General features: G+C 44.5%; 1 protein-coding gene across 1 annotated transcript in view; it reads right to left on the reverse strand.

Annotated features, from left to right (window-relative positions):
- PTGFRN (prostaglandin F2 receptor inhibitor) overlaps positions 1 to 1,886 on the reverse strand; it is an 80,863-nt gene extending 78,977 nt beyond the window's left edge. Inside the window, exon 1 of the mRNA XM_054443252.2 lies at positions 1,543 to 1,886. Coding sequence (XP_054299227.1) covers positions 1,543 to 1,591 — 49 coding nt within the window. The 5' untranslated portion in view covers positions 1,592 to 1,886. The remainder of the gene's footprint in view (positions 1 to 1,542) is intronic.
- Positions 1,887 to 17,807: the final 15,921 nt, after the last annotated feature.

Raw genomic sequence — 17,807 nt, forward strand, 5'->3', positions numbered from 1 at the left:
GGTGGAACATGCCTGTAATCCCAGCACTTCAGGAGGCTGAGGTGGGAGAATCACTTGAGCCCAGGAGTTTGAGGCTTCAGTGAGCTATGGTTGTGCCACTGCACTCCAGACTGGGTGAAAGACTGAGGCTTTGTTTCAAAAATAAAAATAAAGCACTAGGATCAGGGACTATAGAAAAGATGCCATAAAACTAAGTGGAAGATCTGGAAGCTTTCTGCACATGGGCTGAAGCTGAAGCAATGTGGCTGGACGAGCTCTCTGAGGGAGTCAGTTCAGAAAATCCCTTCAAGGTGAAGGAAGAAAACACCGTAGTCAGCAAGGCTGGTTCACCAGCAGCAGGAGTCACGGGGGTTACAGCAGTGTGGGCCCCGGTGTCTCCAGCAGGGGAGTGGCTGTAGAAGGCCTCCTCTGGAATCCTCTGACCATAAGTGCAGAATAGTCATTTGCCCTGTGTGCAGCTGGGACCTGGATGGCACGGACACCGCACAGCATGCGCTCTGTGAAAGACTCAGAGCTGCCTTCTCTAGGGGCTTGGAAGAGAACCCCAGCCCAGGTCACAGGAATCATCTTGTCCTGGTTGACACTGACCACAAGGATCCAAGAATATCAAAGCATTTAAGAGTCGGCCCTGGGGTACCATGGTGGGCACTTAATAAACATTTCCGTGGCTGGCTAGGATCACCATGTGGATCTACGTGAAGATGGTGTCTGTGTGTGGAGTGAATGGAAAATGGAGAGGGAAAAAACCCACAAAAGATTCCTTGGGTGGGGGGAGGGCGCTGGGCCAAAACCTCACGGGGCACCCAGGGTTTCCGGAGGGTGGAAGACGAAGGGATAGTAAGGGAGGGAAAGTAACAGGTAGAAAAAGTTGGAGAAGCCAGGCTCTTAGGTCTTTGTGTATAAATACGCAGCTAGGCAGCTTCAAGAAAAGCTAAAAGAAAAGACTGAGGCAGAAGATCTAGCCACGACGAAAATGACGGCAGGACTCGCCCGCCGATTTCCATTGTAACGCTCCGGGCCACGCTGTGACCTTCGTGGAAGGAAGTTGGAGTATTCTCTCGCTTCCCTGGAAAGGCAACTCCGCGCGGGTTGGGTGAAGAGCGACCCGGCCGGCGGCGGCTATGGCGGGGCATATCAAAGGCTCACATTTCCGCTCTCGAGCCGAGGACCTGGGCCGGGACCGCAGCACCTTCCGGGCCGGGAGTTCAAGGTGAGCCGGGCTCCCGGCGGCCAACAGGTAGGGAGACCTGGGGAAAGCCGGCCCCGGGCCACTCCCCCCGGCACATGTGGGGGACGAGGCTCGGCCTGGCGGAGCGGCCACTTGCACCCCGCGCGCGGGGCCCGGGCGGATTCGCGCCAGGCTCCGGGCGGCCCCGCGGCCGCTCCCCGCCGGGCCGAGCAGCCCGCGCACCCCGGCCGGGTTTCCCGGGAGCAGCCCGGGCACCCTCGGCGCCCCAGGCCGCGCGCTGCAGCCGCGCCCCGCCGAGCCCTCCAGGGCCCCGCCAGTCCCCCTGTGCCCCGCTGAGCCCCGCGCACACTCACCCAACGACAGGAGCGCCAGCAGCAGCGGCCTCGAGGCCAGGCGCCCCATGCTCGCCCGGCGGGAGCGACTCTCCCCCTCCTCCTCCTTCCCCGCCGCCTCTCCTCCTCCTCCTCCTCCAGCTCCGGCTGCTCCAGAGTCGGCGCTCCTCCGCCTGGGCCGCGCGCCTGCTCCGCTCTCCTCGCGAGCCGATAAATCCCAGCGCTGGGCGTGCGCCCCTGGCTCCGCTCGCTCCCTCCCGCCTCCTTCCCTCCCTCCTCCAGCCGGCCGGGCCCGGGAGCCGGCCCCGCTGATCCGAGTGTGCAGCCCCGACCGCTTCCCGAAAGCAGAAGGGAAGAACCGCAGCGCCCGCCCGCCCGCGCCTCCCATCCGGCGCTTTGCCAGCAACAAACACAAACTTTCCCAAGCCCCTCCCCGCTGCAGGTAACGGAGGAAGAGCCGGGGCCACTCGCTTAAAGGCGAGGAGGCGTCGGAGCCCACCCTGCCTTCCCCTCTGGGCCCCCACCCAACGAGAAACTTTCCTCCGACCTTTAAAAGTTGGCCTGGGAAAGACTCGTCTGGAAATCCCATCGCTTTAGCCCTATCCCGGGACACCCCGCGTTCCATCACTCTGGAGTCACCCACGCGTGTCTAGTCTATCCTCAGCCAACTCCCCGCTCGTTTGGCCTCTGGTCCTGAGCTAAACACCCCACCAACCAGCCGCTTGGCCTATGCCAAAAATTATGCAGATAGGAGCGAAGGAGCTGAAAGGACTTTTAAAGGCCGCGGATTCCAACCTCTACCATACAGAGGCCTTAAGTGTTTCGGTGAGGTGCCCAAGGATTCACAGGAAAGGGGCAAAATCAGAACCCTGCTCTCCTGACTCTGCCCACTCCCCGGTGGCTAGGGTGGGCCTGCCTCCTCCTTACCCAGCTCCTTCCCTCTCCTCGGCGCCTGTGGCACTGATTAGAACAGCTCCCCACAAAGACACCCCTTTAAAAAACAAACAAACAAAACCCAAGTGTGTTAATACCTATAGTACTTCATATAGAATGTACTCTTAAGACTTCATATTTATTGCTCCAAGTGGACACCACTGGATGCCAATAAAGACTCATTTTTCCCCCTACAATAGAGTTTTGTGCTTTTGATTTGAATACAAAAGGCCCGACGGGTATTGGGAGAAATGGAGCATTCCTTGCTTGGAACTTAGCAAGCATGATTCAAACACGCAAGGAGCAGCACTGGTGCCCACTGCCCGTCACTGGGCTTTCATTCACATGCAAAACGGATCGCAGATGCTTATGCGGAAACTGCCCACACTGGGGAAGAACACTGCTTTTACTTTCATGCATCCGTCTTTCAACCAACAAATGTTTCTTATTTCCCCACTATCAAATGTGTGATTAGCCAGGTATCTTTGGAAAGAGACTTAAAAATTCATTCCTGGTGGTGCAGCGTTATTGTACTTAATGCCACTGAATGGTACACTTAGAAATGTTTAAAATTGCCAGGGCTGATAACTGGTACCTGTAATGCTAGCTACTCAGAAGGCTGAGGTTGCGGGGGGTGGGGGAGGGGGGCAGGGGGAGGCTGGGGCTGGGATGGTGTTGCTTGAGGCCAGGAGTTTTTATTTGTTTTGTCTTCTTTCTTTCTTTCATTTTTGAGACAGGGTCTCAAAATGAGGATCTGTCACCTAGGCTGGAGTGCAGTGGTGCGATCAGGGATCACTGCTGCCTTGACCTCCCAGGCTCAAGCAATCCTCCCACCTCCACCTCTCAAGTAGCTGGGACCACAGATATGTGCCACCACAATCTAGTTAATTGTTTTTATTTTTTGTAGACACTGGAGTCTCCCTATGTTGGCCAGGTGGGTCTCGAACTCCTGGGCTCAAGCGATTCTCCCGCCTCGGCCTCCCAAAAGACTGGGATTACAGGTCTGAGCCACTGGGCCGGTACTTTTTCTTCTTTTTCTTTTTTCTTTTTTTTTTTTTTTAATTTGAGGCTAGAAGTTTGAGACCACTTGGGCAACATTGTGAGACACCATATCTAAAAAAAAAAATTTTTTAAGGTTAAAATGGTAAATTTTGTGTTATGTACATTTTACACAATAATTTTTTTAAAATTTATTTCTGCCACCAAGCCTTTCCTGGTTCTGTTCATACACACTGTAATTCCTTTCTCTTCCCTATCCCAATTCTTCCCTAGAATCTCACAGGGAAGTTTTCCAATTTCATTCAATCAACCTTGAATGCAAGCCTAATGTTAGGCCTTGGAAGATAGTGGAGCTTCAGAGAAATGTGAGGCCTGGCACTTTCAGAAGCTCAGATTTCAGTTCATCCTACATCTTTCCTTTTCTTAACCACCCAGAACGCTTAATGTTTGAACCACACATTGTGGCACTTGGTCACATTCAGTTTAGCAAAATGTATACACTACCCCCATCTCTGTCTAATAATGCATGGGCCTAAGAGGCTGTCACATTTTCACCTTGTATCCCACCTTATGGCAGAGTAGATGTTTTAAAAATTCTTTTGTTTAATAAACAATGTGTGTCAGAGACTGTGCCTAGCACATGGTAAGTCCCAATGTATATTTATAGAGTGAATTAATGGCAGACACTGGGCTAGATCCTGGGGGTACAGGGATGAAGCAGACAGTTCCTGCCCTTGAGGAGTCGACATTTTGTGCATTGTGATTGCATATGCAAGGTAGAGTTGTGACACCACAAGGGAGCGGCCAGTCCAGGAGGAGGCTGTCAGAGAAAGCTTCACAGAGGGGATGACTATGCAATGAGTCTTGAAAAATTGGTAGGTCTTTAGCTGCGGAGTGTAAGGATAAGCTTACAATGGATGTTGTGTATTTAATATGATAGAGATTCTTCTCACCTCACCCACCCCCAGGTGTTACTAAATTAATGGTGTATCTTACAATCATGGAAATAACAGTGGTTAACCATTGAAATGATGAGAATAAATAAAATTGTCTAGGTAAGGCAGGTAGAATGAGGACTGAAGTGGTGGGTAGCCTGCTGGTGGCTGGCAGTTAACTGTCATGGGAGTTAACCAAAGAGCCACTTTTGTAGCAAAAAATAAGCATAAATTAATAACTCTAGACTGTTGATTATAACAGTCACACCCTTTGCACCTTCCTGACTACCAATGGATAAAGGAAGAAACACTCACAGCAGACTGGCACAATTTGTTAATTCATGACTCTGGAATCTGATGATGCTTTTACTATGAAAGATATTTATTTACCAGAGTGAGTAACCTTCTATACAGGTAAGGCTTTTGCCCCAACCAGTTGTTCTCCTATCTTAGTCTATAGGCTTGCCTGGGGCAGGAAGACTCACTCTCCAGCAATTCTAATTGATTCACGCCCACCCCCAAAGAGAGTGCCGACATGGGTTTCTTTTCTCCAATCATAGTGCCCCCAAGGGGCACTGGTCACAGCAGTCAGACATTATGATCTTTTGGTCACACATGTCTTTCTGCAGGTGATACCCCTAAAACCTCACAAGAGTCCTCATACTATTATGCCAAACAAGTTTTCCCTGCTGAGATCAGGCAAAAACATCATCATATTATTTAACTTTGTGAATGAAAATGTTAAAAGGTTCGCCGTGAATGAAATTGCTGATTGTTCTAAGATTCACCTAGACTTGGGGTTGTTGGCCCTGCCACCTCTGGCAGCCTATACATGCACACAGTCTCCAAATGACCCCGACCCCTACCTACTTCAGCAGGGGCTCGGGAAGGAGTGTGTTCCATGGCGACGTTTCATTCCACTAATCATTTTCACTCACAATCTTCCTTGTTCTGTGTCCAGATGTATATTTTCCCAGTTAAGGTTAAACAGAGATTACTAAGCAAAAAGAAAGTTAGGATTATATTATAGAATTAGAAAATGAAATTAAAAGTTAAAAAGGGAGGGGTGGGAAGAAGAGGCCTTTATTTCCCCACGAGTGAGAGTCCTGCAATACTGGTGAGATTAGTGGGGAAGCTGTAGAATGCTCATGTGACAAGTTTGAAAACAGCAAGGGACCTCATCTGTTTGGTATGGGTTAAGCAGGGCTGAGGGCTGGTCCGGCTCGTCACCACCCAACTATCAATCCTCCCCATCTTTTCTTCAGCTCTAAAAGACTGAAGTGGGACATGGTGGAGAAAATGTTCTTAAATGACTTAGAACTGTTCCAGATTCCACCTCCACCAGGCCAAAAGTGTCTCCCTGGGAACCTACCCCACATAGCATCATGCCTGCAGGAACACTGGGGTGGAGAAGTGTGAGGAGAAAATAAGGAATTAGACGGAGGTGAGGCTTTGGCAATAAAAGCTCTCGCCAAGACTGAGGCTATTTCCTATGTTACGAGCAGACAGGGCCCTTGCCCTGGAGGGGCTTATCATCTAATTTAATGCATGAAAAACCTGGAATACAGTGAAGGACGGGGAGGAGATGGAAACCACAAGAGCAAAGGAACTGAAAGAAAGGTAAATGGATAAGAGAGGCACAAGCCATTATGTGTTGTATTCTGCAAATCTGCTGTCATCTGGGCTGAAAGTATCTCTTCAAATGAATGGAGACAGCAGTCCCTTGTGCAAAAGAGGGGCTAACATATTAGAAATAGCTGCAGGCGCTATGGATGTTGGAGTAAGTTCTCTACCTAAGGTCAGGGCTGCCAAGTAGGATGGTGCCCAAGGGTGCCCCATCGAGCCAACATTGTGCCCTGTCTCTGACCTGCTATGCCCAGGAGAGGCCTTTATCCCCTCACAGGAAGGGAGTTTATCCCAGTCTTCACACATAAATTGGGAGGGGGAGGGAGGGAGACGAGGAGGAAGATGTCCTCTTCCTTTCACCATTTCCCCACTTGCCTTTCTCACCCCACGTGAGCTGCACTTCTGTGTTCAACTAGAATATTATCTTAAGTTCTAGGCATTATATTTTAAAAACAACATTTACAAACTAAAATGCATTCAGAGTAGGGAGGGTTGCTAGCCAAAATACAGAATGCCCAGTAAAATTGGAATTTCAGATAAATAAGAAATTTATTTTTAGTATAAGTATGTCCCAAATATTACACAGAGCATGCTTAACACTAAAAATGTATTCATTGTTTATCTGAAACTCAAATTCAACTGGGCATTCTATATTTTTATCTGTGAAATCAGGCAACCCTCATCAGGAGAAGAGTTACCTTATATGGAAAGAGGTTCTTCTGGAAGACTTGGAGAAGACAACAGGGGGCTCTGAGGAGTTGTCTTCTGTTGTTTTTGAAGTGTTGCACTTTAAGGGAGGAGTAGACTTTGATTCGAAGTCTTACTCTGAGTCACTGTGTAAAAATTGCTAAGAGACAAAATTGGCCTAGTTTGTGATAACCACTTAGCTCAATGATAAGGGAAGTTACATTATACAGTGGTATCCTCTCCTCTCTAAAAGGCATCCAGCCCGAGGTTAAATGTTTACCTCCAAGGCATTAAGGCCCCTCTAAGGGGACATTAGGTGGAGCCATGGACAAACTGATCTTGGAGGAAATCCTTTCCAATCTCAAGATTTCGAGATTTACCTAAATCCAGCCAATTCTCTTTTCTAGTCCATCTTCCAAAGTTCAGTCTTTGTCCTTGCTGCACTTCTCTTTCGCTAACTTAGGGCTGAGCCGTAGGTGTGCTCTGCAGCACTAGAGAACAGAGAAACTCATAGACAGATGACATGGTTTTATTATGAAAAACTGGGATTACAACTCCTGCTCCCTATGTACTCTTCACTGGAGAGGACTCACAGATCAATTATTCTAAAATGGAGCCATCATTTTGGTAGACATGGCTCCATTTTTTAATCTACTTTATAACTCATAATCCCCTTCAGCCAGTCACTTGTTGCCCAGATACACTTTGCAACATTTTGCAACTTTGTCTATCTTGGAGGGTGTACATGGGATGGCATTTTGCACAGTCTGTCATGTCATGGGCACTTTAATGAATGGTTGTTCATCCACCTGCAGCAGAAGCAGGTTTGTTGCACCTGCTTTAATATTTTTTCCAGCTTAAAATTATTATATCCATGCTTTATGATATAAACTGTATGAGGTTTGGATCACCCACTGACCTCTGGGTTGGAAGGCAAAGTTACTTTCTGAGGAGAATCTTGGGCGCCCTCCCCATGAAAACACTGAAGGTCCACTTCCGAGTCACAGCTGGCTGTCCTGATGTGGCCCCACCTAGAACAATCATCATCTAGATGAGGATTTCAAACGTACTGCCCCTCAATATTTTTTAAATGCTCAGCTGGGAAAAAATAGTATTTATGGAAGATTATTAAAGTAAATGCAGTCTGTACATTTTTCTAGACACCCAAAGATCTACCCCTAAATTATGAATTAAGTAGAACATCAGTAAGCTTAGTACCTGGATATACCATATTGGCACCCTCATAAAGTTGCTTTTACTGAATTGTATCTTGTCATGATACCATCAGCCTATATTGAGGGATGTCCTAAGAAACAGCTTTGTGCACTTTGTCATTTTATTTCCCAGAAGGACAGGTTTACAGATGCTCTTCATTAAATCAGGCTGCAGCCTCTCTGCTTAGGATGCATGGAGGAATTTTACTCTTATCTCAGTACCACAAATAGTTGTGCTTTTCCTTAGTGACTAGTTTCTTTTTTCCTATGGAGTCTGTAAATATTGTAACTGATAGTATTTTCCTTTTCATGGTAGTGATTAGGAAGGTTATGTTCAATTCTATGACCTCCCACTAGCAAATGAATAAAACTTTTTTTTTTTTTTTTTTTGAGACAGAGTCTTGTAATGAATATCACCCAAGCTGGACTGGAGTGCAGTAGTATGATCATAGCTCACTGCAGCCTCGACCTCCTGGGCTCAAGCGATCTTCCCACCTTAGCCTCCCAAGTAGCTAAGACTACAGACACGCACCACCATGCTCAGTTAATTAAAAATTTTTTTTTTTTTGTAGAGACAGGGTCTCCCTGTATCGCCCAGGCTGGTCTTGAACTCGGGCTTCAAGCAATTCTCCTGCCTCAGCCTCCCAAAGTGTTGTGATTACAGGCATGAGCCACAGTGCCAAGCCTTGAAGAGGACTTATAGCATGAATTTTGCATAACCTCTAGCATAACCTTCTAGCTCCTAGTTTTGCATAACTCCAGTTTTGCATAACCTTCTAGCTCCTCCTTACCTTGCCATCATTATTTTCCCTTTCCTTCATTTCCTATTTTTTTCATTTTCATTTCTTTTATTATGTTCATGCAGTTGCATGATGCAGCAACTCCTTCTTACTGTAAAATTCTAGTCCACACCTCCTGCCCTTCAACAGACATTTTAAATTCTAACTCCTCATTTGCCGATTAAATGCAATGAGATAATAATCACAATGAGCTCTGCTTCCAGGGAAAGACTGGAATGTGATGAGGCTGTGTCAGCTGCCCTAGAACTCAAGGCAGAGTGTGCTGAGAAAGGGCACTGCCATCCACTAGAGTCACAGGAGCTCCTGAAAGGATGTTGTTTCCAAGAGCAGCAGACAGTTGACTCTAACCCTAGAAAACTGCACTGCTCATCTGTCTGCACTGGGTTAGCAAATATTAGGGTTCGTTTGCTTTCTCTAAGCACACAGTGGTTGAGGGCTGGAGTGGCCTGCGTGTCCGGGGCAGATGAATGGGAATGTGCCTGATTCTATGCAGTCAACAGCTCAGGTGGTATGGTCCAGCCAGCACCAAGCCGCTTATGGCTCCCGTGTACTCTGCCATCTCCTGCTGTCCCCTCCCTCAGAAATGCCTTTCACATGTCACATGGCTACTCCTGTAGGTTAGGTTCCCTTGAAAGCAAAGCGTGAGACACTGATTTGGCTGTGAGTTCTTTATCTGGGAAGTGATCTCAAAAAGCAGTGTTGAGGGAATGGGAGAGCAAGTCAGGGAACAAGAGAAAGTCAATAGATATGTGTTATTGAGGTAAGCACAGCTGTGAACAAACTGTGTAGAATGTGCCTTTGAACTGTCCCTCAGGGGACAAGAGGCTCAGGTATTTACTCCCTGATTCTCCTGCCTCAACAGCTGAGCTTGGCCCCTACGGCATTCACTCCTCCTTGTCTCCCGTCTGTACCTGTCTGAGTCTAGCGCCCTGAAGCAGACAAGTGGAGAGACAGATGTGTGTGAGGTGGGCCACCCCAGCATACTCTGAACTGTCCACATGGCTGAATGGAAACCCCAGGAGGGGCCGAGGGATACAGCTACTCATTACTCCCCCAAGGGCTCTCCCTGTTTCCCTAGCTGCTGTCTCCACTGTGTCCATGTCACCAGTTCTGCATCTGATGCTTGTTTCAGGGTTGTGTATCTGTCCTAGTTTATGTGTCTGTTTCCTCTACTGGAATGAAAGTAGAGGCTGTGTTCCCTTCAGCTTTGTTTCCCAGGCACCTAGCACAACGTTTGAAACACAGTAGGTCTGCTTAATAAATGCTTCAGCTATACTTAGAATACTTCTGCTTTGATCTCTTTTATATATTGGAGTGCCACATAAAATTTTGTTTGAGGAAAAAGTCATCCAAAACCACTGATCTAGCCCAACCTCCTCATTTTACCAATGAGGCATCTGAGGCTCAGAGAACCTAAGTAACTTCTCCAATATTACACAGTATATTAAAGTGATTATGGAATATTAAAATGATTTCACAAAGTACATCAAATGCAGACAAGGGAGCTGACTGGAGTTACAATGTGAATTATTAGCACTTCAAATGGAGGTTTGTGCTAGATTTTCACCAGGAAATTGCTTAAAATAAAATAGCTTGGAAAGCTCCCGAGCTCTGATTAAAGAAGTGAATGGCTTGAGTGAGGCTTTCTCTTCTAGGGGAAGATATTCACCCGCTGTAAACACATTTTCAGGTAATGTACCAAGAACTTTGAATCAGAATGAACTCATTTTGCATTCTCTTCCTCCAACCTGTTCATCTAACATGGCGGCTATAGGGATAGTAGCATTTTCATTTGTAATTTAAAAATGAAGTCTGGCATGTACTACCATCTCAGTAAATTGTGTTAGGTTGGTTGCCATTATTTTTAATGGCAAAAACCACACTTACTTTTGCACTGACCTAACAAAAGTCCTCTCCCAGACCTGCCCCTTTCCTGTGCTGCCTTCCTGCCCCTAGCCCGTCCTGGTGCTGCAGCATTTGGCACATTTGTGGCATACAGAATGCCAGGGACAGCCAAAGCTTACGATGAAAACCGAGAAAAACAGAAGCATACCACTTCTCACTGTGTGCTAGTATTAAAAAAAAAGGTGAAATTTTTTATATTGGGGTGGGGGGTGGTGTCCTGTGAGTTGTGGGAACTAGTCGTTCCTTCCCAGTGAGAAAGTTAAGATTTATTTGAACAGACATACTCATACGAAACCTTTCTTATTTGCCCAGACATGCGTCAACATTGCTCCAGAAAAGAGTGGCTGGTGTAATGTTTCCATGATCCTTGATGCCATGATGAAAAAGCACTTAGTGAGTGTGAGGCAGACACCTGTTCCTCATCTGTGTGGCCCATTCTCAAAGTGTTCCTTCTGACACTCACCTGAGCCAAATGATGAAGAACGATGTGGTGAAATTTTTCATCAAGCAATGCAGAATAAAGGTTGAGAGAAGCAGACGTGGCATCACAGACCCTGGGGGAACATCCCGGCTCTGCCAGTTACAAAAGCTGCTGACCTTGGGCAAGTTATTTAACCTTTCTGTGTGCAGTTTCCCCATCTATAAACTGGAGACAATAATAATGTTTATGGCAAAGGATTGTTCTGGGGATAACTGAGAAAGGATTTTAAAAAGTATTTATGTAGGCCAGGCACAGTGGCTCATACCTGTAATCCCAGCACTTTGGGAGGCTGAGGCACGCAGATCATTTAAACCCAGGAGTTCAAGACCAGCCTGGGCAACATGGCAAAACCCAGTCTCTACTAAAAATACAAAAAATTAGCCAGGCATGGTGGCATGTGCCTGTAGTCCTAGCTACATGGGGGCTGAGGCAGGAGAATTGCTTGAGCCCAGGATAAGACTGCAGTGAGCTCTGACCATGCCACCTCACTGTCGCCTGGGTGACAGAGTGAAATCCTATCTCAAAATAAAATAAAATAAAATAAAATAAGTATTTATGTAATAGAAGCTGTTGGGTTGTCTCTCAAAATTGCTTCCACCACTACCTCCATCTTGGCAGACAACCAACTGTCTACCAGAATACCAATGTGTCCCATTCCACAGTGTGGTGATATCAAAGGAATCGGCTCTCCTGCTAGGGGCTATATTTCCAGCTCCCTTTCCATCTAGATGTGGCTGCATGGTTGGTTCTTGACAGTGAGTGTGAGGAGAAATTATGTGTGTAACTTGGATAGTAGGCAGGTTGAGAAGTAGTTGTGCGGCTTCTCCATACTTTCTTCCTTGGCCTGCTAGTTAGAAGCAGAGGCCTAAGATAACCGAGCCTCAAGATGGAAGAGAAATAAGAGTCCCTGAATCTCCACATGGAAGAAAGCTGCCCCCAAACAGGAACATCTGCATTGTTCTGTTATGGCACGGAGAAGTGAGTTTTGATGCTGTTAAGACACTGAAATGTGGGGGCTTACTTGTTACATCTGCTACAGCTACCCTAAGTAATACACTTCCCTTCCTCTTTTCTTTGAATTGTTTTCTTTTTTTTCTTTTTTTTGGAGAGACAGGATCTTGCTATGTTGCGCAGGCTGGTCTTCAACTCCTGGACTCAAGTGATCCTCCCACCTTAGCCTCCCAATGTGCCGGGATTATATGCCTGAGCCACTGTACTTGACCACCTCTCCTGTTTTCTAACAGAACCTCAATGTTATTGAGGGGTCCACCCAACCTCTGTTGAGCCATCTGCCTCAGGGGAGACTGGCTGAATCCCTAGTCTGAGTGGGTGATTCCTGAGTGCCCTATGCCTGAGTGCCCTATGCACTACAGGGTTCTAAACTTCAGTTCTTCCAAATTTCATTCCTTGTCAGTGATCAGCTTAAGCATGAATATATGAATACATGGGGAAATTCTGGCTAATGAGATGTGAGGAAAAGTCTTCTGGGAAGGATTTGTAGAAAGGTCTTCTTTTTCTCTTCTCTTCTCTTCTCTTCTCTTCTCTTCTCTTCTCTTCTCTTCTCTTCTCTTCTCTTTTCTTTTCTTTTCTTTTCTTTTCTTTTCTTTTCTTTCGAGACAGAGTCTAGCTCTGTCACCCAGGCTGGAGTGCAGTGGCGTGATCTCAGTTCACTGCAACCTCCACCTCCCAGGTTCAAGAGATTCTCCTGCCTCAGCCTCCTGGGTAACTGGGATTACAGGTGCCCACCATCACATCCAGCTAATTTTTGTATTTTTAGTAGAGACGGGGTTTCACTGTGTTGGCCAGGCTGGTCTTGAATTCCTGGCCTCGTGATCTGCCCGCCTTGGCCTCCCAAAGTGCTGGACTGCAGCATGAGCCACTGCACCCGGCCAGGTCTTCTTTTTCTTATATTAATATAGCTACTCTATCTTTCTTATGATTATCACTTTTTTAAAAATTGTTTTTGTTTTTTATTTTTTGCTTTATTTAGGTATAATTTACATATGATAAAATTTACCAATTTAAGCATACAGTTTGATGAGTTTTGACAAATTTAGACAGTCATATAACCACCACCACAATTACGATAAGGAATATTTCTATTTCCCCCAAAAGTTCTCTGTGCCATTTTGTAGTCAGTTTCCTCCCTCCGCACCCAGTCCCTGGCAACATCTGATCTGCTTTCTATTACGATAATTTTGCCTCTTCTAAAATTTCATATGAACTGGATCCTCCAGATATATGGCTTTTTTCACACAGCATAATGCTCTTGAGATTCACCTACATGGTTGCCTGTGTCAGTGAATTGTTCCTTTCTGGTGCTGAATAGTATTCCATTGTGTAGTTATAACACATTTGTTTATCCACTCACCAGGTGAGGCATGTTTGGGTTATTTCCAGTTTAGCCTATTATAAATAAAGGTATTATGAACACTTATGAGCAAGTTTTTGTGCAGACATATATTTTCATTTCTCTTAGGAATAAACCTGGGAGTGGAATTGTTGAATCATAGGGCAGGTTTATGTATAAGTTTTCAAGGAACCACCCAACTATTTTCTAATAGTTTGGAATATATTGTTTGGCATTTCCACTACAAACATATGAGAGTTTCAGTTCTTCTGCAACCTTGTCAATACTTGGTATTGTCAGACATTTTAAATTTAAGCTATCCTAATGAGTGTATAATTACGGTTTTTATTTCCATTTCCCTAGTGACTAATTATGTGGAACATCTTTTCATGTGTCTTTTTGCCATCTATATATCTTCTTTGGTGAAATATCTATTAATATATATTGCCTATTTTTAAATTGGATTGCTCTTATTAATGAGTTATAAGAATTCATTATATATTTTAAATATAAATCTCATCACATACATGTTTTGCAGATTTTTTTCAGATTCATGTTTGTATAGTATTTTTTTTATTCTTTTACCTTACCCATCTGTGACTTTACATTTAAAATGCAGTTCTGGTGGACAATAGACAATATATAGTTGGGTTTTGCTTTTTTTTTTTTTTTTTTGAGACGTAGTCTCGCTCTGTTGCCCAGGCTGGAGTGCACTGGCCCCATCTCGACTCACTGCAAGCTCTGCCTCCCGGGTTCACGCCATTCTCCTGCCTCAGCCTCCCGAGTAGCTGGGACTACAGATGCCTACCACCATGCCCAGCTAATTTTTTGTATTTTTAGTAAAGACGGAGTTTCACCGTGTTAGCCAGGATGGTCTCGATCTCCTGACCTCGTGATCTGCCCACCTCAGCCTCCCAAAGTGCTGGGATTACAGGCGTGAGCCACCGTGCCTGGCCAGGTTTTGCTTTCTTACCCTTCCTGACAATCTCTGACTTACAGTTGAGGCATTTGAAACATTTACATTTAATGTAATTTCTTTTCTTTCTTTCTTTCTTTTTTTTTTTTTTTTTTTTTTTTTTGTAGAGACGGGTTTTTGCCATGATGACCAGGTTGGTCTCAAACTCCTGGCCTCAAGTGATCTGCCTGCCTTAGCCTCCCAAAGTTCTGGGATTACGAGCCTGCGCCATCGCATTCAGCCTAATGTAATTTCAATATGGTTGAGTGTTTAAGTCTATTATACTAATTTTTTTTTTTTTTTTTTTTTTTTGAGATGGAGTCTCCCTCTGTAGCCCAGGCTGGAGTGCAGTGGCACGATCTTGACTCACTGCAACCTCTGCCTCCCAGGTTCAAGTGATTCTCCTGCCTCAGCCTCCCAAGTAGCTGGGAATACAGATTTGTGCCACTATGCCCAGCTAATTTTTTTTGTATTTTTACCAGTAACGGGTTTTCACCATGTTGGCCAGGCTGGTCTCAAACTCCTGACCTCAAGGGATCCACCCATGTCGACCTCCCAAAGTGCTAGGATTACAGGCAGGAGCCACTGAACCCAGCCGATACTGATATTTTTAAAGTTTATTTTAATTTTATTTATTTTATTTTTATTTGTTTTTACAGACAAGGTCTTGCTCTGTCACCAAGGCTGGAGTGCAGTGGTGCAATCATAGATCACTACAGCCTGGAATTCCTGGTCTCAAATGATCTTCCCACCTCAGCCTCCTGAATAGCTGGAACTACAGGCACACACCATGGTACCCAGCTAATTTTTAAATTTTTTTGTAGAGGCAAGGTTTTGCCATGTTTCCCAAGCTGATCTCAAACTCCTGGGCTCAAGCAATGCTCCTGCCTCAGCCTCCCGAAGTTCTGGAATGAGCCACCATGACCAGCTGATCCTACAATTTGTCTTGTTTCTTTTTTTCTTTTTCTGCCTTTTTTTGGATTGTGTTGTTTTGTTTTTTAGTGTTTCATTTTATCTCTTATTTTAGCTTTTAGCTATATTTCTTTGCTATTCTTTCTAAAAGTGGGTTCTAGGCCAGGCACAGTGGCTCATATCTGTAATCCCAGTACTCTGAGATGCTGAGGCAGGCAGATCACTTGAGGCCAGGAGTTCAAGACCACCCTGGCCAACATGGCAAAACCCCATCTCAACTAAAAATACAAAAAATTAACCGGGCATGGTGGCACATGCCTGTTATCCAAGATACTTGGGTGGCTGAGGCAGGAGAATCACTTGAACCCAGGAGGCAGAGGTTGCAGTGAGCCAAGATCATGCCACTGAACTCCAGTCTGGGTAACAAAGCAAGACTCTGTCTCAAAAAAAAAAAAAAAAAAAGTGGGTTCTATGCTTACAATCTGTATCTTTAACTTGTGGTCTACCTGTACATCATATTATACTGGTCATGTATAATGTGAGAGTCTTTCTTTCTTTTTTTTTTTTTTTTTTTTTTTTGAGATAGAGTCTCACTCTGTCACTCAGGCTGGAGTGCAGTGGTGCGATCTCAGCTCAATGCAACCTCTGCCTCCCGGGTTCAAGCGATTCTCCTGCCTTAGCCTCCAGAGTATCTGGGACTACAGGTATGCACCACCACACCTGGCTAATATTTGTATTTTTAAATTAGAGACGGGGTTTCACTACATTGGCCAGGCTAATCTCGAACTCCTGACCTTGTGATCAGCCTGACTTGGCCTCCCAAAGTGCTGGGATTACAGGCATGAGCCACCACGCCTGGCCAACATTCTACTTTCATTTCCTCTTCCCCTCCTTTGTTGCTGTTGTTTTCATTCATTTTTCTTCTACAGATGTTGTAAATATCAGACTACATTAGTGTTATTTTTGTTTTAAATAGTCATTTCTCTTTTTTAAAAATTTCAAAATAAGAAAATAATATGTTATATAAATCCACATGCTTACATTTCCAGAGCCCTTTATTTCTTTGTATAAAGAAAGTACCAAATTTCACCTGGTACTGTTTTCCTTCCACTTGAAGGACTTCCTTAACATTTCTTGCAGTGCATTTTCTGGTGATAAATTCTCTCAGCTATTATTTACCTGAATATGTCTTTATTTTGTCTTTATTTTTGAAGGATACATTTCCCCTGGATATAGAATTCTAGTTTATAAGGTTTACTTTTCTTCCAGCACTTTATAGATGTCATTTCCATTGTCTTCTGGCTTACAGTGTTTTTGACAGGAAGTCAGCTATCACTACTATCTTTGTTCTCCTGTGTCCAAGATGTCCCTTTCTCTAGGTACTTTAAAGATTTCCTCCTTATTGCTGGTTTTCAGCAATTTTATTATGATGCATTTTGCTGTGATTTTATTTGTGTGTATCCTGTCTGCGGTTTATTAAAAACTTAAGACCTGTGGTATAAAATTTTCATCTAATTTTGAAAAAATTGGCAATTACTTCTTCAAAAAAAAATTTTTTTGCCTCCACTACCCCTTTTTCTTCCTGAGACATCAATTATATGTATGTAAGTCACTTGATATTATCCCATAGATTGCTGTGGTTCTGTTCATTGTTTTTCAGACTGTTTTCTGTTTGTGCTTCACTTTGGATAGGTGTTATTGCTATGTCTTTGAGTTCATTGATCTTTTATTCTGCAGTGTTGATTATGCTATTAAATCCATCAGTGAATTTTTCATTTCAGATATTGTATTTTCAGAACTAGAGGTTCCATTTCATTATTTTTACAGTTTCCATTTATGTCTCACTCATCCTTATATTTTACCTTGAACTCTTAAACATATTTATAATAGCTGTTTAAATTTTTTTTAGAAAATTCCATCATGACTGTCACTTTTAAGTCTGTTTCCATTGATTTTTCTTCTCATGTGGGTCACATTTTTTCTGCTTCTTTACATATTTTGGTATCTATTGTATGCTAGGCATTATGACTGTTATACTATTGAGTATCTAGATTTTGCTGTCTTCCTTTAAAGAGTGATGAGCTTTGCACGGGTAATTACCTTCATATCAGCTTAATTATTTTGAGGATTGTTTTTAAGCTTTGTTAAGGGAGATAGCCTTTACTCTAGGGCTGGTATAATCTTACTACTAAGGCATGATCTTTCTGGGGACTCTACTGAATGCCCAGGTGTTCAGTGATAACTCTCCACCTTAGCTGACTGGAATACTAACAGTTATCATTCCTGCGTGAACACTGGGAATTGTTCAGTTTACAGATCTTCAACGATTATTTTATTGCCAGTCCTTGTGCAGTTTTAATCCGAGTCTATGCAACTTAGTATTCATCCAAATATTTACAGGTTCTCTTTATGCGTATTTCTGGGGTTCTTTCCCTGTGTAGCTTTCTCCTTTCCAGTATCCTCCCCACAACATTCCAACCTCTACCTCC

The sequence above is a fragment of the Pongo pygmaeus genome, chromosome 1 (assembly GCF_028885625.2).
Source record: "Pongo pygmaeus isolate AG05252 chromosome 1, NHGRI_mPonPyg2-v2.0_pri, whole genome shotgun sequence".
NCBI lineage: Eukaryota > Metazoa > Chordata > Mammalia > Primates > Hominidae > Pongo > Pongo pygmaeus.